The 22,805-nt window shown below is 35.5% G+C and overlaps 1 protein-coding gene across 1 annotated transcript in view; it reads right to left on the bottom strand.

The window, feature by feature from the left end:
* Positions 1-7,104: 7,104 nt before the first annotated feature.
* LOC102862594 (40S ribosomal protein SA-like) overlaps positions 7,105-22,805 on the bottom strand; it is an 84,928-nt gene continuing 69,227 nt past the window's right edge. The window contains exons 2-3 of the mRNA XM_006894621.1: positions 9,148-10,099; positions 7,105-7,172 (exon numbers count right to left, since the gene is read on the bottom strand). Of these exons, the coding sequence (XP_006894683.1) occupies positions 7,105-7,172; positions 9,148-10,099 (1,020 nt within the window). The remainder of the gene's footprint in view (positions 7,173-9,147; positions 10,100-22,805) is intronic.

The raw sequence follows: 22,805 nt of genomic DNA, 5'->3' as shown, positions 1-22,805 counted from the left end.
TACCCTCAATACTCTTCTCCAGCACCACAGCTCAAAGGCATCAATTCTCCTTCTATCCTCCTTAGTCATTGTCCAACTAAATATATATATATATATATTACACACACACACACACACACACACACACACACACACACATATCCAGTAAATCAGTTTCAAGGTAAAAGAAGGAGCTTCAATTTATAATGAACTCAATTTCATAAAGGTAAGAGTATGCTAGATTATTTATCTTGATAAGGAAGTCAAATGTATCAAATACAACCTAAAATATTTTAAAAGCCAACAATTATCTTTTTATTTTTATCGAACTGTTTAAGGCATCTATGATATTGGCAAACAATCTATTTGAACCTGATTGAAGTTTTCTTTATAAGATAAAATGCTTTTGAAAAATGTTAAAATTTCACAATTTTTATTTTAGTCATTTAGTTCTTGTTGTTATGTGCCATCAAGTTTCCTGTGATTTATAGTGACCCTATATACAACAGCGCTGAAGTCTGTCCTGTCCTGGGCCGGTCTCACTAACTCAGAGAAACCTACTCATTACCCTAGTTACACATCCCCCTCACCTGGGGTCTTCCTCTCCTGCACAGTCCCTCCAATTTTCTAAGCATGATGTCCTTCTACAAGGACTGACCCTCCTGGCCACATGCCAAAGAATGGGAGATGGAGCTTCAAACCGCTAGCCTACAAGGAAAAACTTGGTTTCACTCTCTCCAAGACAGACCTATTTGTTTTTCCAACAGCCTTCTCCAGCGCCACAACTCAAAGGAGTCAATTCTTCTTTCATCCTTAGTCATTATCCAGCTCTCTGGTTCATAGCAAGTGATTACAAAGATCATGGCCTAGACCAGATGCAGCTTAGTCTTTAGACTGGTATCGTTGATTCTCTCCTCTGGAGAGGTGCCTGACAGCAGATTTTCCCAGTGCAATTTGTCTCTTTATTTTCTGATTGCTATGCCAAGAGTGTTGACCATGGAGCTAAGCAAGCTTTAATTGTTAACCACATCAATCTCTTTTTCATCTATCATGGTGAGGCCCAGTGGCCTAGTGGTGAGAATCTTTGTCTTTTTGATGCTGAGCTTCAATCCATATTGAAGATTACAGTCCTTGACCTTCTTCAGCAAACTCTTCAGACCCTCCATGGTTTTAGAAAACAATGTGTGTCATCTGCATAATGTAGGTCGTTGATGAATCTTCCTCCAATTCTGATGTCATATTCCTCCTCATAAAGCCCAGCCTCCTGAATGACATGTTGTGGTTATAGATTGAAAAGGCGTAGAAACAGGATGTATTCCTGACACACATCTTAGCTGATTTTAAACCATGCAGTGTTTTCTTTTTATGTTTGGAGGACTGCTTTCTGGTTCAAGTTTAGTTTTAGCATGAACACAATCAAGTGTTCTGGGATTCCCGTTTCTCTCAAGGTTAGCTACAATTTGTTGTGATCCAGTCAAATGTCTTTGCATAGTTATTGGTTTTTTTACTATTATTGTTTTATTTTTGGGGTTTTGTTTTGTTTTGTTTTTAACATACAAAGTCATCCCAGTAGTATAATAAGTGTCATGATCTAACAGGTCAACAGTTTGAACCCACCCACTGATTCACCAGAAAACAATGGAACAATCTCTTCTTCTTAAGATTTATAGCCTTAGAAATGTGATAGAGGGTCACCATGTGTCAGAACAGATTCGACTAAAGTGGGTTTTGAATTTGTGTCTTGGATGTTCCGTCAACATAATTCTATATGAGATAATTCTGCTAAAATAATATTCATTTAAAATCTCAGCTTGCTTATTTTATTTCTTTATAGGCATTATCTGTAATGTTTTTTAGCACCTGTGTACCATTTAAACTAGTCTTCATTTCTAAAATAGTTTCATTCATTTTTTGCATCTTATTGCCTAATGTCTGATGTTTTTCTCTACTTTTGGTCTCTACTGTTTTTAAGATACCTTCTATCTCCAATTTGAATATGCTCAAAAACATCAATATTGCTTCTGTCACTTCATCATAATTAGTTTATTATTCTTAAACTACATTATGCAGTGGAAAGTGCCTTCTTAAAATTTCAATTGCTTTTCTCAAACTGACCAGGCACATGTGGCTGTGTGTGAGAAATTAAAATTTTAGATTTCTGTTCTGACTTAGAATCCTGCTTACAGGCCAAAATTCTGCATATAAATTTGACACTTGATTGCATAGAGATTTTGCCTGCTAGGCCAGATGATGAAAAGTTAGCATTATTGATTAAATTGTGCTTTCCAAATCATGTGGAAGTTCCATTCTCAGTTCCTGTGAACATGACTTTATTGGGAGAAATAGAGATGTTCATTGCAAATATTACTATCAATTTTCCATTTATTAAACAAATAAATATTAATTCAATTAAATAAGGTTGAAGTGAAGTAGTTGTTGTTATGTGTTGTGAGTCCTAATCTACTCTCAAATGAAACTTAATGAGCTTTTCAGAACTAATGGATTAAAACAAATAGCATGCTTTTGAGTTTTCAGTGAGATTCCGTACCACTAAAGCACTAATGTTCCCTTTGTGGGAAGTAGTTGTTAATGTTAACTGTGACCCATAGGGACACTATGAATCCTATGAACAACAAATCTGAACCTTGCCCTATCCCGTGCCATTCTCATTATCTTTGATATATTGAGTCCATTGATCACTGTGTCAATCCGTCTGGGTAAGTGTCTTTTTTTTTTTTAATTTAAAGATCTCTACCATTTCAAATATGATGTCTTTTTACCAAGAATCAGAACTAATTCTAATCCCAGAATGGTACCTTATTTTTTAAAAAGGAGAACAGAAAAATTAATTACACAAAAAGAAGCCATTTGTATAACTGTAAAAATCGAAGGCATACCAGAGATTACCAGGAGCCACAAGAAAAAAGAAGAAAGGCATGGAACAGTTCCTCTCTCAACACCTTTGGAAGGAAAATATTGACAGGGTCAAGACTCCAATTTCCAGGATTATGAAATAAATGTTTGTTCTTCAAACATATAGTACTTTTTGTACTATGTTAAGCCTCCTTATGAGACTAAGATAACTGAGTTCTCTTGGCATAATGCTTTCCAGTCCCTCCCAAGTTAGGCAGCAATTTACAAAATCATTGCTTCTGCACGCTACATAGTATCCCATCATATGAATGTATCCTAATTTTTCAAGCCATTCAATTGTTAAAATTATAGTCAATCATTTGGCTTCTCCTGGGCCAGACATACTCATCCACGTATTACGTTTCAGGCCAGGTTTCTCCACTTAGAGACCTTCCTTACATTGGCATTAGGTAATATATTTCCTCCCAACTTAACTCATCCGTTTCCCACTTTTGGTCATTTACCCCTCAACTCCGACTTTGACCACTTCTTGGAAAAATACATTATGCTGGGGAAGGTCTCTCAATTAAATGGATGGGCACATTGGTTGTAATGATGGGCTTGAGCAGAAAGAGCTCTAAGGAAGGCACAAAATTCCAATCTGTTGTTCATGAAGCCGCCATGATTTACTCAAGAATCATTATTTTCTGAAAACTTAAATCTTCATATTTCCTATGTAGTACTTTACTTTCTTATCTCCCAATATACTGATTGATCATATTTTAAAATTAATTTTTATTTTCAGAAAATGTTAATAAATGATTAAAAGAGCCCTGCAGGATTAATGATTAATTTAAAAGATTCTTACCACTGGGCCAATTGGCAACACCCTGATAAATGGAGAAGAGATTGAGATTGTTATAATTACAGCTGGCTTGGCACTACAATCAACACTCCTGGCACCAGCATTCAGGAAATCAAAAGACGATTTGCACTGGAAATCTGCTCTCAGTGATCTCTCCAGACTACTGAGAAGCAAGGATATCAGTCTAGAGACTAAGGTGCATCTGACCAGACCATGATCTTCACAATTACTTGCTATGCATCAGAGAACAGGGCAATGACTAAAGATGACAGAAGAAGAATTGATGCCTTTTAGATGTGATACTGGAGAAGAGTCTTGAACATACCATGGACCACCAAGAAAATAAATAAGTCTGTCTTGGAAAGGGTGAAACCAAGTTTCTCCTTGGAGACTAGCATTTTGATGCTACATCTCACACACTTTGGGCATGTGGCCAGGAGACCAGTCCTTGGAGAAGGACATCATGCTTGGAAGGGTGAAGGACAGAGTAGGAAAGGAAGACCCCTAAAGAGATGAAGTTATACAGGTAGTTGGGGCGATAGGAGTTGGCGTATTGGAGTCAGTTAGACTGGCTCAGTACAGGGCAGGCTTCAGAGTTGTTCTGCATATGGTCACTATGAGTCACAGGTGACTTGACAATACTTAACAACAATAACAACAACATATTGCTTGGCTGAAAATTCCAAATTCTTTCTTCTATCTTAGTTAAAATCAACCTAAATAAATAAGTAAAATGAAACATTTTTCATGCTTACATAGGATTATTTTGTATCATTTTAGTTAGCATAATTAGGTCCTGAATGCTTGACATTACACATTAATTTCACTAAGACTATTATTATACTTAAATATTTTGCAATTGTATTTTCATCTCTTGAGTTTTTAGAGATAACTGAGAAGGAATAGTTAATCATCACTGAATATTGTTAATACTGTAAGAGAGTCTCTGTCAGAGTGCACTTGGAAGCTGAAAGCATTTTTTAAATTTGAAGATAAAAACCAATGGTATATATCCTCTGTTATATTCTGTCAGATTATGTTAGCAATCTCTGAGGCCAAACCATAAATAACTGGGCTTTATAATCCTAGAGGATTCTTCAGCTGAACTCTTTTAATAGGTTGCAGTGCATATACATGTACACATCATCATTATAAGGACTCCTAAGCATTTAATTTATTTTTAACGAACTCTGAGAGTCAATTTTAGATGGTTAAAACAGTTAAAAATGGATGCATAACCAAAAGATTAAAAAATACATCCATGTATCTGTTTATGTATTTTGTTTGGTAAATTGATGTCAGTTGCAAAACATTAATCAATGTTTAGATTTTATAGGTTTTCTACTGCAAAAATCTCTGCACAATGTGGTTTGCTATAAACTCATAATTAATATTTACTGATTTTCCTCATTCATTTCTTATAATGCTCAACAGAAAAATTGTACTAAGAAAAGTCAGTATACTTTTTATCTAAATATTTTACTAGTCACTAAAAGCTTCTATTATTAGTTATCATTCTGTTTTTACAATAATGGTCTTTTGCAGTTTTTGTCCTTGCTTTTGAATCTCTCACAAGTTATGCAGTATTTTTTGTCATTGTTACTCTTGAGTGCTGCATAGTATTCCATTGTGTGAATATACTAGTAAAACATGTATGAGAACTCAAGGGGGAAAGAATGGGCGCAGAGGAGTGAGGATGGGTAGAAATAAAACCATAGGGTTGTACAGTTCAGTGAGTGGAGGGTGAGGGGGAAGGGAATTAGAAGGACTCAGGTAAAAAGACAGTGTAATAATAGGCAAGGTTAGATAGTGATTAATTTTATAAAATACAGTGCATGAGAATGATTGTATGAAACACAATATGAATGGTGAATAGAGTGAAACACAATTTATATGAAATTTCTAAGCAAACCAATAAAAATGGAAAGATTTTAAATAAAGCTTCTATTCTACAGCTGTATAGCTCAGCCTTTCATTTTTTCCTACTAGTTAATTTACAAAATTCAAATACAAATTTGAACAAATTTTTTCAATTTTCCTCACTGCCCCCATCAAATTATACAACCTAATGATTAATTCCCCTTCCCTCTGCACATCCACATCCTTCTGCTTCCAGCCTCTCCCACCCCTCCTGGATGCTTACACTCATTCTACAATAATGATTTTATACAATATTTATTCTTCTGTGACTCAGTTCACTCAGCATAATGCTGTCCAGTCTCTCCAAAGTTAGGTAATAATTTACAAAGTTATTGTTCCTGGGTGCTGCATAGTATTCCAATTTGTGAATCTACCATAATTTCTCAATCCATTCATTTGTGTTGGACATTTGGGTTGTTTCCATGTTTTTGCAATGGCGAATAATGCTGCTATGAACATTGGTGTACAAATCTCAGTGCTGAGTCATATGGAATTTCTATGTTCAACTTTTTGAGGAAGTTCCAAAACTGCCTTCTTGTCAAATACAACCAGAAATGCACAATCTAAAGAGGATAAAATTGATGCATGGGACCTTCTGAAGATTAAATCTCTATGCACATCAGCTTTTTAAAGATGATTTTATATTATTAAAAAAAATTTCACACAGGTGTGTTACCATAGTAGTTTACATACAAATAGTTATACATTTTTACCTCAAAAAGAATAATTACTTAAAAAACATTATGGTAAAGAATAGTTTATTCTGCATTCATGTTTCATTATTTTCATATCCCAATCAAACTTTAAAAAAACAATTTTAAAAATTATATCTTCCCATGATCTTCACAATTACCTGCTATGCATCAGAAAGTGAGAGAATGACTAAGGATGACTAAAGATGACAGAAGAAAAACTTATGTCTTTGAGTTGTGGTGCTGGAGAAGAGTATTGAACACACCATGGACAGCCATAAAACAAATAGGTCTGTTTTGGAGAGGGTGAAACAAAGTTTTTCCTTGGAGGCTAGAATTTTTAATATCCATATCACATAGTTAGGTCATGTGGCAAGGACCGACCAGTTTTTGGAGGAGGACATCATGCTCAGATAGCACAGTAAAGGAAAACCTCAAATGAAATGGATTGATGCAGTAACTGGTGCAATGGTGATAGGTGTGTCAGAATCAGTGAGACTGTCTCAGGACAAGGCAGGTTTCAGAGCTGTTGTACATTGGATCACTATGAGTTGCAGGCAACTCACTCACTGGCACATAACAACAACAACAACATGATACTTAAATCTAATTAAATTGAAACATTATATAATATAAACAATATAGAATCTCAAGAAGCAGTAACAATAGAAAAAACAATAGTGATTTAAATTTCAAATCTTAGATTTATTTCCTTCTCTCCTTATTCAGTTTGCATGAGATGAATACAGTTCTTATGTGTGTCCTTTTTACTCATTTGCTTTGTTATTATTTGTACTATTTTCTGAAAAACTGATATAATTGAAGTTTAGTTTTTCTAAGGTTGTCAATGCCTTTAGAATTATCTAGATAAATAAATGTATTTAATTACCTTAATTTAATTAATTTCTTTCTTCACTGAGTATAAATGTGATAAATCTTAAAAGGAAAGATATAAATAAATTTGTAGCCAAAATGTATTTATTTAATCACATTTTGTTCTAACATTTTGGCTTAATATTACACAAGAGTAAACTAAAAATAAAGAGTGGGAGTTCTGGTAGCCTAGTGGTAAGAATCTGTGTTGCAAACCCACAGGCATGTGATTTGAAACTAGGTCCTGGGGAGAAGCGTGGGCTATCTCCTCCAATGCCATTTACTGCCTCTGAAAACCTTCTGAAGAGTCAGCTGTAAGTCAGTTCTGACTTGATAGCACAGAACAACAATTATACAAAAATAATGACATAGTTATTATTATTTTCACTTATACACAAAATGAGAACACATGTCTGTTAATAATGAAAAAGACACAAAAATTATATAGTGTTTGTTGTTGTTGTTGTTGTCAAGTGATGTTGAATTATAGATGACTATAGTGACCCTACGAATGAAAGTCCTTAACACATATTGTGCCTAAAATTATCAAGTATGTATTATTATTGATAGCATAGATAGCTATGTTCCCTACAACAGAGCTCTGTTGATCTGATTCTGAGTCCATGTAAGAATCCTTGGAAATACTATATAACAATTTTACTCTGCATACAAAGAGTTTTCTTGAGTCAAAATTAAAGGTAACTAAAAACAGCATCAAGAAGATTCTCACCATTGGACTAATTGGCAGCAACATGATAAATGGAGAAGAGATTGAGGTTGTTAATAATTTCATCTTCCTCGGCTCCACAATCAACACCAGAAGTTAGGAAATCAATAGACCAGTTGTATTGGAGAAGTCTGATCTTAAGGACCTCTCCAATGTGCTAAATAACAAAGATGTCCATCTAGAGACTAGAGGTGTGCTGATACAGGCCACGATCTTTGTAGTTACTTGCTATGCATCAGAGAGCTGTATAATGACTAAAGATGACATAAGAATTGATGTTTTGAGTTTAGTGCTGGAGTACAGTTTTGAACATACCACAGACCACCAGGGGAACAATAAAATCTATTTGGAAAGGGGCGAAACCATGGTTCTCCTTGGAGGCAAGGATTTTGAAGCTCCATCTCACAAACTTTGGCCAGGAGAGACCATTTCTTGGAGAAATGACATCATGCTTTGAAAAGTAAAGGGACAGTGCAGGAGGGGAAGACTCAGAATGTGATGGATTGACATAGAAACTGGGTTAGTAGGATTAGATGTATCTGAGTCAGTGAGACTGGCTCAGGAATAAGCAGCATTCAGTTATTATATATAAGGTTGCTGAGTCACACCAATTTCATGACACATAACAATAACAGCAACAACAACAACAAAAAAAGAAATATCACTTTGTAAAACCTAAAATAAATTATTAAACTCTTTTCTGTTTGAAGAATCTTGGCTATAGAAAAACAAAGGAAAAGAAAGCAATTAAAATACAGTTGAAGCCAAATATTTATCCTCCATTCAGTTTATACTTTTGATTTAGCCTACTTTCACTTTATTTATTCACTTACCTTTATTAAATCCTTTACTATAATGAAGTGTTTATTGATTGCTTAATGGTAAGGAATTGTCCTGCAAACTCATAGGTACCTGTTTCAAATCCACCATTTCCTCCATGGGAGAAAGTTGAGCAATCTGCTATTGTGTGGTTTAATGCCTCTGAAAATCCACTGAACAGTCAGCTATGGATTACGTTTGGACTCAAATGTATAAAACAAAAACAAGTATAATGAAGGCTTGTCCATATTAAAGTTTTTCTCTATCATTGCCATTGTAACAGAATTAACTCTTAGCTGACCACCTATTTGGTTTGGAGATTGTAAATTACACAAGCTATTTCCCATCTTTCTCCCACAGAGTTGCTGGTGAATCTGTTGTTTTGTTTTGTTTTGTTTTTAAGAAACTTGTTGGACTACTCTTCAGTTGCATGCTGAGCACTCCAGCCTTCAGTAGGCCTTCGGATCCATCTGCAACCACAGGTTGAGCAGCAGTAAATTCAGGAGCAGGGACTATCCATTCTCCCTGATCTCCTCTATGCTCACAGCCTTTGCAGTAGCAGCTTGCCTTTCCTTTTCTGTTTCTCTGAAGGTATAGATCAGGCATGACCTGCCAGGGGTGCTTCAGGGAGATTCTGTCACGCATGTGCAGGACGTTCTGGGTCAGCATCCACCACAGCAGACCCACAGAGTGAGTTCTTTTGTTGTTGTATGGGATAGTGATATCCACATAGTGCAGAAGTGAATCTGTGTTACACAGGGCAATGCTGGGCAAGTTAATGTAAGAGGCTTCTGTAAGAGACTGATGGTAAGTTCTGGCATCAGTAAACACCAGAAGATGAAGCTTCTGAAAAGCTGCTTCAGTCTGGTTAATGAAGGTGTCAGGAATGAAACACCCTGCATTAAGAGAGGCTCCAGTAGCAGCAGCAGCAGCAGCAGCAGCAGCAGCAGCAGCAAGCTTCAGTACAGGCCTCTGGCCAGTATTTCTGGAGGATCTGACATGAAAATCAACTGGATTTTCAACTGCAACCATGGCCTGAGCTGCCAATAGAAGTTTCTCCCAGGTCTTCTTCAGGTTTATGATGCAGATGCCATCACTTTTCCTTTTGTAGATGTACTCTTCTATTTGGAAGTCAAGGTTGGTGTGACCGAAGTGTTGTCCTGCTTCAAGGAATTTGAGAACATCTTTCTCCTTCATCTTCAAGACATCAAAGACTCCAGACTTGTGGAGGTTTCCAACAGGAACCAGGACAACATATGGATATCCTTCTGTGGATAGTGCAGAAAGTTGCTGGTGGATTTGAACCAATAGAAGAAGTATAGTCTTTGTTTTTGCAGTGCAACTACCTACAGAATAAGCCCTCAGAACTCTCTAAAAATATGAGAGTCACAAATTTTACCATCAATAGATAATTGACATTTCTAAATAATATCCTCTACTCCAAATGGTGGATTGGCTCTTTTTTCTCCCAGATTATTTGAGGCTGTTATGTGGGAGAGAGAGAAGCCATGAATATAGACTGTAAGAAAGCATCATAGAGGAACAAGTTAGGGGAATGTTTGAACATCACAGTGGACATAACTAACGTAACAAAAGAGTACAAAGTGAAGATGGCTGAACTGTTGAACATTTTATTACATACATATCTATTACAATGTTTTGAGATATAAAGTTGAAATGAGTTTTAAAATATTATTTTCATAAGTAACATCAGGAATTTTTTACTATTTATTAGTCTTAAAATATAATCTAAGTAAAGACAATGTTAAATACAAATAGCTAAGAGGAATTAAAAACCTGCAGAAGGATGTAGGCTTTGTTAAAAAAATAGTTTAAAAGGTTAATGTGTATAAATTATGTAGGAAAAATTGTTATACAACTTTATAAAAATTTTCTTGTCCTTTGTGTTAAAATGTAAATAGAAATTCATGTGATAAACATGACAACTTAGATTTATTATATTATAGTTAGCATAGTTTAAAGGCAACCCAGTGACCAAGCCTTTCTTTATGAAAAATTCCCCATTCCCAAGACAGATGATCCAACAGATTGTGGAAATTATTCAACAACATCATTAATATCTCATGCAAGCAAAATATTGTTGAATATAATTTAAAAAATAGCTAGAACAATATACAGTGACAGTGAACTACCAGAAGTTCAAACTGGTACGTGAAGATGCTGTGGCACCAGGGATATCATTGCTGATGTCAGATAGATACTGGCTGAAGGCAAAGAATAGCAGAAGAATGTCTATTTGTGTTTTATTGGCTATACAAAGGCATTACCCTGTCTGGATAATAAAAAAGAATATGGCTAACATTGAGAAGAATGAGAATCTGAAAACATTTAATTGTGCTCTTATGGATGAAACAAAAACACTGTTGCCTGAACAGAACAAGGGAACACTGCATGGTTTAAAATCAGGAAGGATGTGTGCCAGGGTTGTATCCTTTTTGCATACCTATTCAATCTCTATGCTGAGCACTTGTTCACAAAGCTGAACATATAGGGTGTGGGATCAAGATTGGAGGAAGTTTCATCAACAACCTGCATTATGCAGATGACACAACTTTGCTGATAAGAAATGCTTAATGCAGAAGATCAAAGAAAACACCTGTGAGTATGGACTGCATCTTAATGTCAAGAAAACAAAGGTACTCACTACAGGACTAACAATCAACATTGTGACAAAGAAAGAAAGGATTGAAGCTGTCAATTATTTGATCTTTCTTGAATCACAATCACCATCTTTGATACAAGTTAGGGATAATGATGTCAGTTTGAAGACCAACGTACACCTGATTCAAACCATGGTCGCCTCAACCATCACCTATGAATCAGAAAGCTGGACAATGAATAAGGATAACAGAAGAGCTGATGCCTTTGATTTGTAGAGTTAGAGATGAGTACAGAATAGCCCATGGACTAACAAAAGAACAAACTAATGTGTCTTGGGAAAACTGCAGCTAGAGTGTTCCTTGGAAGCAAAGACGGTAAAGCTTCTTTTTTCATACTTTAGGCATGTAGCTATACAAGGGACATCATGCTTGGAAAGTAGAGGGTCAGTAAAGAAGAGAAAGACTTCCAATAAAATACAATTACTTCAGCAATGGGCTCTAGTATGTCAGAGATGATGAAAATGTCACAGGATAGGGTAGGGTTCTGATCGGCTGTCCACAGGATTGCTGTGAGTTGTCACTCTACTTGATGTTGCTTCACTTGACAGCATCTAACAGCAACAAGGATACAATTTTTGCCCATCTGTGAAACGAGATGCTGCTGAAGTTCACATGAATCACATAAATAATAAATTTCTATAGTGACTTACTCCCTAGAGAGTTGCATTGCTAATCCCCAGACCATGCCCTTCTGGTGATATGAATACACCAGGAACTCCACAGGAGAAAGATGAGCAATCTCCTACGAAGTGATTCATAGTCTTGAAAACCCACTGGAGGATCAGCTGAGTTAATTCTGATGTAGCTACAATGAGTTTGAGTTTTGAGAAAGCTGTGGTAGTGAAGTCCATAGTGAGTTTTGTTGTTTACCTGAAGATAAAGTGCTTCTGGTGATTGAAACCTTATATTAGATCCTCTCAAGAGAGATGAGCAGTCTCCTTTTGGAATTTACAGCCTCAAGACCTGATGGAGGATTAGGTATGGATGGATTGGAAATTCCTGAAAGAAAGTGAATGAGTGAGTGGCTGTTCTAATGGATCATCTCTCAAGAATCAGAAATTGTATAAACATCAACAATATTCAGTTTCAAACAAAATATTTAATTCAAATAGAGAAGAAATAAAACAATATTTGGAAATACTGACTTCATTACATTACAGTACAAAAAAGTAGGATAGAAGAAAAATTAGACCGAAGACTAAAAGTTATTCATGGCCAATATAATAAAGGAAAATTTAACATTTTCTTCAAGAGTATAATGAAAGCTTTGTACTTCCTCCCCACCTCACTAACCTTCAGTTTTGAAATAGTTAAATATTACTTTATTTTAGTTGTTTTTATTTTGTTGTTTTGTTTTGTTTTTAAGTTTGCAATGAAGCATGTTTTCCAGAATAAGTAGGTTATTTACATGAAATAAAGAGCTAGTAGAGGAATAAAGACGTAAGACATGGAACAAAAGTTGGGCAACAAAGAATAGGTGGTGAAGCCTCAATTTTTCTTAATTCTTTATTACTGTTAGTATGCTGTTGTGGTGTTAAAGGGTTGTTATTCAAAATGACTCCCTATTCATGTTCTGACATTGCCATGTGAATGGGTTAGATATGAAATTAATGTATGTTAGTCTGTCCACAAGGTAATAGCTGGTCTCACCATCCACAAAGGAATTGCCTAATCTCGCCATTCAATTGAGTGGATCCAGCAGCAGAATTTGAGAACCTCCCCATAAAAGACACAACAAGAGAATGCAACCCATGCTTTGGGGCCAGAGATTCTTGTGCCAGCCAGAACAGGCCCTATAGGAAGAGCAGCCATAGCAGCGGAAGCAAAGAATCAGAGATCTGATGTGAGACAGATTCTGAAACTGCTACCTTATGGAACCAGAATAAAGATTCTTCGCCCCAGTTGTTTTTTTTTTTTGACAACTTGGAGTTTGAAAGGGAACCATAATTGCATAATTGGCAGGACTTAGAGCTTTTAGCTCTATGGCCTAAAACATAGATACTCAAGGATGCTGAAGTGCCTGCAAACGTATTTTGGAAGTTGTCCTGACTTAGTGACAGTATTCTGCTACTAACCCGAATTACAGCTTTTTTTTTTCTTTTTTACTAATATGGTTCTGTGTGGTCTGTGAGCTTTGGCATCAGAGTTGGAATCAATAGAAAGAGGTGTGGGAACATAGGACCTCTGACATGTCTGGCTCTGTTTTGTTGATTTTGGTGGCAGGGACAGTCTCCTTTATAATATTGGTAAAGGTCAGATATGTCCTTCCCTATGCAACCCTTGCTTTGTTTATAGCTGTTGATTATAGACCTAATACAATCCTTGACAATTTCAACATTTTCCCCAAATACCTTGAATTTCTTATTGGTTCAGTTGTGAGTAATAGTCTTGAAAACTACATGTTGTAAAAACTGTGTGATGTAGATGCAATACTAAGCTCTGGTGGCTAAGTGGGCAATTTCTTCCCAGGTAGTTTACTTTCTCAGAAAACCGCCTGTAGGGTCCCACTCCACTGCACACATCAATAACATACAATAATGTGCCTAGAATTTCTCAAAGTATCTGTGAGTTTTAGGATCACTGAAGTCAAATAAATTTGCAAATTGGCTAAATAAATTAAACAAAAAAGTCTTACTAAATTTCTTGATTGACTTTATATTATTTATAATAACTCTCAAGAATAGAAATAGTTGTTTTAAAATTTAGTAAAGAATTAAATACTTAATTATTGTAAATGGTTACTCTAATGAATGAAGTATTCAGGTTGCCCAGATGGACTTTAACTTCATACAAATTGTCATTTTTATTACTTTTCAGCCACATAATCAGCATGAAATTTTAATTGTTTACCCACAGTCTTCTATAATATTCCCTTTAATACTCTTTAGTTTGCACATTACTTTGATAAAAAATCTACTTGAATTATCAATCCACTCCATTTCTGAGTTAGATGATGGTGCTGGTATTAGCCACTATGATTAAAGTCAGTCTTTTGAATTCTAAAACATGGTTTCTTTCATATACCTCTCATTAGAGGTAAGCATTGTGAAGGTAGAGGTAATTCCATTGACTAGCGCATCATGGTTGTGCACTGTTTCAATTAACAGGTATTTGTTAACAGAATGAAAGAAATGCATTCAAATATTCACATCTCAAAGATAGTTTAGTTAATATTGGAAGGATGTCCCAAATTAAAGAAAATATTTTTCATTAAAAATTAAATAAAATATTGTTTTCATTAAATGAAATCAACTTAGCCTATTGGTCAATATTTTAAAATAAGCATATTAGAAATCTACTTCGCAGAAAAAAGATTAAAATTTAGCAATAGCTTACAACAAACATAATATGAAAATAAAGGTGATTATTTGTTATTAAAAGACAAGGCTTTGAAAAATTATTAACAAAATAATTATTTAGAAAATAATAAAGAGTATTATTTTATTAAACTAAGCAAAAACAAAATAATTGTTAAAGCATGACCATATAGATTAAAATATGGATAATAAATTGATGAGAAATTGATATGATATACATTCAATAGGAAGTCTTGATGGTATAATTAATAAAGACTCAAGATGCAAATCCAAACATTCATTTCCGGTGGTTTGAATCCACCCGTGCTCCACAGGAGAAAGAAAATCTCCTGTGTGATTTAGAGTATTGGAAACCCAATGATGAATCAACAATAAGTTGCTTCTATAGCAGTTTCAATGAGAAAGAAAGGGGAAGATAATAAGTATCAGCAAATACTGTAATTTATTTTTTAAAATGGGAATTTTTATAATAATTAGAAACATTTTTATTAGCAATTCCTTCACGGTAAATTAGGTAGTGTTCGGAGACAATTATTCATTGATCTCTTGTAATTCTGTCTTGCCTGGCTCTGTTAATATCTCCAGTGATTATCACTCACACTCCAAATCTTAAAGTCCTTTGTCTTTGACTCAGAAGACTTGGGCCTACAGCTTTATAGAATTATAAAAAGTTAACATTTTAGTTACTAAGTGAAAGAAAAGGTAAAGTTCTTTACAATTCTTAATATTTCATTTAAACTTAATATGACTTGTAGTATACCTATGACATTTTTTTAAAATCCAATAAGAAGCAATGAAATTTAGACTAAAACAACAAATTAAATTTTTTTCTTAAAAGTATTAACATATTTACAGGTGTTATTTTGAGTTCATTGGCATAAGCACACACTATGTTATTTCAATGTTTAATTTTATATCAAAATGTCAGAAAAAATCTTCTAAATAAAAAGATAGTTTTTCTAGAATTCATCAATTTGTTTGCTAAGAATTTATGTCATATCATTTATACATGTACAAGTATATTCTCTGTACCTTTGTTTGTGATATTAAAAAACAACAACAACTCTCTCACAAAATCAACTTTACACCATATGTTTTGGGAAGTCCAAAACATGAGAAATTAATGATCTAAAATCTTTGGCAGTAATTAAAAATATTTTTCAGACCATTTATTCACTTGGGAAAAATATTTTTTTTTAATTTTTCAGAGACTTTTTAAGGATATGTATTACTTTAAGAATACATGCTATTCTAGAAAAAAAAAAACCAAAAAACTATTTTTATTTGAGAAAACAACCCCTACTACACATTCCAAATCTGGTAATAGATAACCATTACCTGGTCCATATGGGTATATCAGAAAAAGATACGTGAATTTATTATGATTTCACAGTCTCTCTATTAGATTATAAAAGAAAATAGTTTATTTCAGTGTATATCTTACATTTCGAACATTATCTCTCTAACACTGCTGTATTTCCAATACTCTAAGAACACAATTATGTTGAAGGAAATTTTAAAGTATATTTCTTATTTACTGAAACTGAGGAGGGCCTGAAGCATATGCTGCAGAAGGTCAAGAACGGTAATCTGCCATATGAATGATAGTTCAACATCAAGAAAACAAAGATTCTCACTACTGGGCCAATTGGCCATACCATGATAGATGAAGGAGAGATTGAGAGTGTTAACAGTTCCAATTTGTTAAGGCTCACAATCAACACTCTTGGCACCAGTAGTTAAAAAAATAAAATAAAAAAAAAAAACAACCACAAATTGCATTGGAAAAATCTGCTGTCAGGGGCCTTTCCAATATGCTAAAGATGAATGACGTCAGTCTAGAGACCAAGATGGGCCTGATAACAGGCCATGCTGTTTATAATTACTCTCTATGGATGAAAGAGCTATACAATGACCAAAGATTACAGAAAATAATTGATGCTTTTGAGTTTTAATGTTGGAAAAGAAAATTAAACATTATCATAGACTGCCAAGAAAACAAATAGATATGTCCTGTAGAGGATGGAAAAATACTGCTCCTTGGAGGCAAAGATTTTGAAGTGTCATCTTATATATTTTGGGCATAATGCCTGGAGGAACCAGTCCTTGGAGAAGGACATCATATCTGTGAAAGTGGAGGGACAGTGCAAGAGAGGACGACCTTGATGAGCAGACTGACACAGTAACTGAGGTAATGAGTGTAGGTATGTTAGAAGAACTAAGATTGGCTCAGAATAGAGCAGGATTCAGAGCTTTTATTGATAAGGTTGTTATGAGTCAGAGTGGACTCAATGGCATATGGCAACAAAATATTATTTTAAATCTGTATTTTCTGACTAATTGTTTTAATTCTGGTGTATTCGAAGAATACTGAACATATCATAGACTGCCAGGAGAACAAACTGGTCTGTCCAAGAGAGGGTGAAACTAGAATGTTCCCTGAAGACAAGGATTTTGAGCCTCCTTTTCACGTACTTTGTGCACATGGCCAGGAGAGACCAGCCCTTAGAGAGGGACATCATGCATGGAAAGGTGGAGGGAGAGCACAGGAGAGGAAGACCCAAGATTAGATGGATTGACCCAGTGACTGGAGAAATTGGATTAGGTCTGTGGGATATGGTGAGACCGAATCAGGATAGGGTAGGGTTCAGACCTAGTGTACTTAGGGTCACTATGAATCACAGGTGACTATGCCATGTAACAACAAGAACAATATCAAGAATCATTCCACCTACAACAAGAAGGGGGCCAGCCGGAGGAAAGACCACCAGAGGGATCATCACAACAGCTCGGTGGCCGCCGTGAATGGACAGACCTACAGCTTTTCTTCCCTGGAACACAATGTGAAGTCCTGGAAACAGCGCAAGGATTGAAGACTAAGAGCTGAGAACCTCCAAACCACGCGTCTGATTGTAAGCACAATGCGTTGTGCCTGATGCTTGTTAACAGCTGCTGTAACTAGTCGGCCTACAATAGTGTGATTCACATAGGACTTCCTTCATCAATTCCAAACCCCTAGAAAATGTATACTGATTCTACAAGTAGACATAAGATTTTTAACATTTCTGGGCTCTCAACAACGCTGCGCTAGACTGTGGAAAAGAGAGTGTTATTATAGTATATGACACTGCTGTTGCTTATTAGTTTTAACATGATAGGTGCTGAATTGCGATTCACAATTTAAAAACACTGTAACCCAGACCTTTTTTTTTTTTTACTGTAGATCATGCATGTGATTGTCAGTGTAAATTTGTACAATGTTGTTACCGTAAGAGAAAGACACATGCCTTAAAATTTTAAAAAGCAGGGCCCAAAGCTTATTAGTTTAAATTAGAGTATGTTCCCGGTTTTTATTCTTTTTTTAAAAATAGCTCTGTTCAGAAAAATTAAAAAAAAAAACCAAAATGAGATTTGTGAAACATCTAGCATGTGACACAAAATTTCAAGTGACACATCCACATGAGAGCAGAAAACTGCCCTGTCAGTTTTGTAATCTTGGCTTTTAAATCAAGCAGGCACCAATCTAATGGGACAGTCAGTTTAACTTTTTAATAGATCTTATTTTTTTTATGTTGAGTGCCACTATTAATAATGTATAAAAGAAAAATAAAGGTTGAGGGGGAATCAAAAAAGTATATTCTTTGGCCTTCAAGGTTTTAGGGAGGAATAGGCTGATGGGTGATCAAGCTGTTTTCCGTTTCTGAAGTGCTCAGTGTTTTTATACAGGAGACAAGCCCATTTTGCTTTTCACTGTGTGAGAGGATGTGTCCTTTTCAGAGGTGATGAGTGAACACATATTATTTGTCAGCGTCCAGACATGAGCACTGAGGAGCTGATTGCCAGGGTCCAAACATGGATTGATCTCTGTACTGCTATCTGTTTTGACACAAAGCTTCCTTTTCAAATGTGCCTAGTTTATCAAAACAAGTTAAAGGGGAGCAGGATGGGAGATGAGACTTTAGAATTTTTAAGATAAAATTTAAAATAGTCACAGTGTAAGAGAACTGGGAAATTGGATGGCGATCATTTATTTAATGTAACTTAATTGTGATTTTAGGAGGGGTGGGTTTTTTTTCTGCTTAAAATCTAAAGATTTTTTAGAACCGCTTGCTTAAACATAATCTACTCCTTATTGTAAAATTGTGTCTTACACACTTGAGGCAGTGTTCAGCCAGGTAAGAACTAATGTGTGTGTCATTTACCAGGCTGGAATTTAGCCTCCAAATACCTTCTTTGTTGAAAAGAAAAAGCATACATTGAAACACACATGACATATCTTAGAAGGTCATCCACAGTGTATAAACTAATTGTTGGTTTGATATGTATGTAAATATCAGTTTACCATGCTTTAATTTTGCACATTCATATTCTAGGGAACCAATGGGTTCTCTTACTAGTCTTGTGGGTGTTGTTTGGGAAGAGTCACAACATCTGTTCACATTGACCTTGCCAACCCTAGAATCTGTATACTTGCAAATGTATATCTTCCTTCCTAGGTACTAGTTTGCAGCTGTCTTTACATATGTCAATACAGAAACAATAGCATTCAATAGGGTGCTGTCAAAGTGTGCTTAGCTCCTCTGGATATGCCCCCACTGTTAAATAACATCTAAACATTAATCATTAAAACATTTTTGATTAGCTGTGCTTCCATAAAAAAAAAATCATTCCATATCCCTTAAAAACTTTTCCAATAACATTTTCCAATAATAATAGCAAATGAACTATTAAGTTATAGACGTCAAAAGCAAACACTTAACACTATTGCTATTAAAATGATTAGTTTTAATTTAAAAAAAATAAATAATTATAGTGCACTATGAGGTATCATAGGTTATGATATGTGTGTTATGTGTGGATCTCCATAAACTGTGGCTGACTCTGAGAAGAATGGAATCCCAGAACACTTGATCATGCTAATGAGAAACCTATATTTGGACCAGGAGGCAGTCTTCAGAACAGAGCAAGGAAACACTGCATGGTTCAACACTGGGAAGGGCATAGGCCAGGTGTCTCCTGTCACCATGCCTTTTCAACCTGTATGCAGAACAGACTCTCTGGGAGGCTGGGCTCTATGAGGAGGAATGTGGGGTCAAGATTGGTGGAAGATCTATCAACAATCTGCGATATGCAAATGACACAACCCTGCTTGCTGAAACTGAGGAGGACCTGAAGCGCTTGCTACAGAGGGTCAAGGACTATAGCCTTCAGTATGGATTGAGGCTCAATTTCAAGGGGACAAAGATTCTCACCACTGGACCAATTGGCAGCATTGGATGGTGAAGAGATTGAGATTGTTCACAGCTTTAGTTTGCTTGGCTCCACAGTCAACACTCTTAGCATCAGTAGCCAGGAAATTAAAAGGCATATTGCCATTGGAAAGTCGGCTGTTAGGTACCTCTCCAAAGTACTGAAGAGTCTCTCTGGAGACTAAGGTGCATCTGATAGAAGCCATGGTCTCTGCAATCACTTGTTATGCATCAGATAATTGGACAATGACTACGGAGGATAAAAAGAGAATTGATGCCTTTGAGCTGTGGTGCTGGAGAAGAGTATTGAGGGTAGCATGGACTGCTAGGAAAACAAGAGATTAATCCTGGAAAGGGACAAGCTGGGCGGTTCCTTGGAGGCAAGGATTCTGAGGCTCCGTCTAACATACTTTGGACATGTTGTAAGGAGGGACAGGTCCTTGGAGAGGGACATCATGTTTGGGAGGGTAGAGGGACAGCGCAGGAGGGGAAGGTCCTCTATGAGGTAGATTGATTCAGTGACTGGAGTAATCGGGATGGGAGTGTCAGAGACAGTGTGATTGGCCCAGGACAGAGCAGAGTTTAGGGCTGTTGTACATAGGGTCACTATGAGTCGCAAGCGACTCGACGGCACATAACAACAACAACAACAACAACAACAACTCTGAGGTATTGATATAGATAGCTATTTGGCCAACTGACTGGAAGAAACCCTTATTTAATCCCATTCGCCCCCCGTCGAAAAGAAATTGAACAGAATGTGGAAATTATCAAAGACTGTCACTAGCATCACAGGCAAGCTAATTTTGTTGAAGATTATCCAAAAATGATTAGAACAGTACATCAACAGAGAATTGCTAGAATGGATATAAGATGCATCCCTGGAATATACCTTTCCTGATTTTGAAATATGAAATTTTTTTTTTTTTTGCTCTGTTCTGACAACTACCTCCTGATCCAAGAACAAATTTTGCATGAACAAAGTCAAGTGTCTGGGATTCTCATTCCGCTGTAGGTTAGCCACGACATGTTGTGATCCACACATTCAAAAGCCTTTGCATGGTCAATGAAACACAGATAGACATTCCTCTGGTACTCTCTACTTTCAGCTAAGATCCACATAACATTGGTTATAATGTCTCTAATACCACTACCTTCTCTAAACTCAGCCTGCATACCTGGAAGTTCTCTGTGGCTATACTCCTCCAGACATTTTTGAATAATCTTCAGCAGGATCAAAACTCAAATTAGTTATCTGTTTGTGTCACTCCAAATGGTAAATTTTAGACTGTGTCCTTTAGTATTTCAAATATTTGAGGTTAAATTTAAAGACATTAGATATGAAAATGAAATTTTTATATTATAAGCAGTCTTGCAGATTATACATTGTAAGTTATCATATTTAGCAGAGGGAAGTTAAATTTAGTAAGCATATGGAAAATAATTGGTTTTAGAGCCTGTTATTTTTCCTATAATTTAAACCTTATATTTCCCTAAAATCTAGTGTGAACTATCTTTATTAAAATCTGGCTATTATAGTAGTATATAAAAGTAAAATATCAGAAATACTCTAGGATAAAACTGGTATGCATTTTGCTGGACAAGCTCACTTCAGAAATCTTTGGTTTCATTGATATTCTAGAAGACTGAATGAAAAATATTCACTAACACTAATGCTAGCTATAAAAGTAAATCCCTTGTACAATGATGGGAGAATAACCCCAATGTGTTTGACTTAATTAATCTTTTTCTGAGGTCCTTCACTATAGAACTAGAAATCTAAATAATGAGTAGAGACATAGTACTAAGTATCTTTCTGCACTTAGAGAAGATTAATTATAATGGCTAACCCCCAAAACATTAAGTTGAATGCTAATCTGATGACAGAGTTTGGAAACAAGCCAATACTGTGCATACATCTGGGTCCTTTCTATCCTTTTGACAGAATAATAAAAGGGAAAAAAGAGAAATATATTAACAGTTTATCCTCAATCCACTTAACACTGTCTCCTTCAAATTTGCTTATAAGCTAAGTGAAAAAGTAAATTACTCACACCTTCTTTACCACAAAGGTAAACCACATATTTATATTTCATAGCTTTGATACTTTGTATTTCAAAGTATGACAAATTGTGGAGTTTGTTCTATTCTTAGAGGAATAAAATTATCGAAGAAATGACCTCAGCCTACAGAGGACACTTGTAGCTTTCATTCTCCTTGTTGGTTGTCCCTAGGTATCTCAGAGAAAACAGCAGAGTCTTGTATATGTGCAAGCTGCTTTAGGGAATTTTTATTTACAGAGAAAATACTGACTACATTGTTCTATATCACATGGACTCAAAAGCCTGCTACAAATAAACTCAAAGGGCAAATGGATTTAAGGTCAAAAGAGAAATGTTTTTAAGCACTGTTTTCCAATAGACAATGAAAATACGGAGACAGCCTTCACAGAGAGTTGGAAAATCAAGAAACCCATTCAAACTTATAATTATAGTTCCAGTGGATTACCCATATCCTGGCGATAACAGGAACTGAGAGAGCCTTCCAGCTGGCATCACATCTCCCTGAGTGCTCATACATTTCTTCTTTCTTCAATGGGGATCAATTTGGTCATGACACCATTCTTTTTTTCTTTCTTTTTTTTTTTTTTTCATGACACCATTCTTCAACCCTCATTGAACTCCATTCAGTTGGAATAAAGGAATATACTATTGCTGTGGGCTAGGATACTTTTTCCTATTAGGGCACAGTTATTTTCCATTCCTCTCTCCTTGTGAATTTACTAAAGTTTAAAATTTTTATTTATTAGTAAGCTGAATTTTAAGAATAT

Source organism: Elephantulus edwardii, unplaced genomic scaffold (genome assembly GCF_000299155.1).
Source record: "Elephantulus edwardii isolate Elephantulus edwardi_28Jun2011 unplaced genomic scaffold, EleEdw1.0 scaffold00147, whole genome shotgun sequence".
In the NCBI taxonomy this organism is placed as follows: Eukaryota; Metazoa; Chordata; class Mammalia; order Macroscelidea; family Macroscelididae; genus Elephantulus; species Elephantulus edwardii.
The sequence above is the reverse complement of the archived record's forward strand: the minus strand, read 5'-3'. Positions and strand labels throughout refer to the sequence as shown.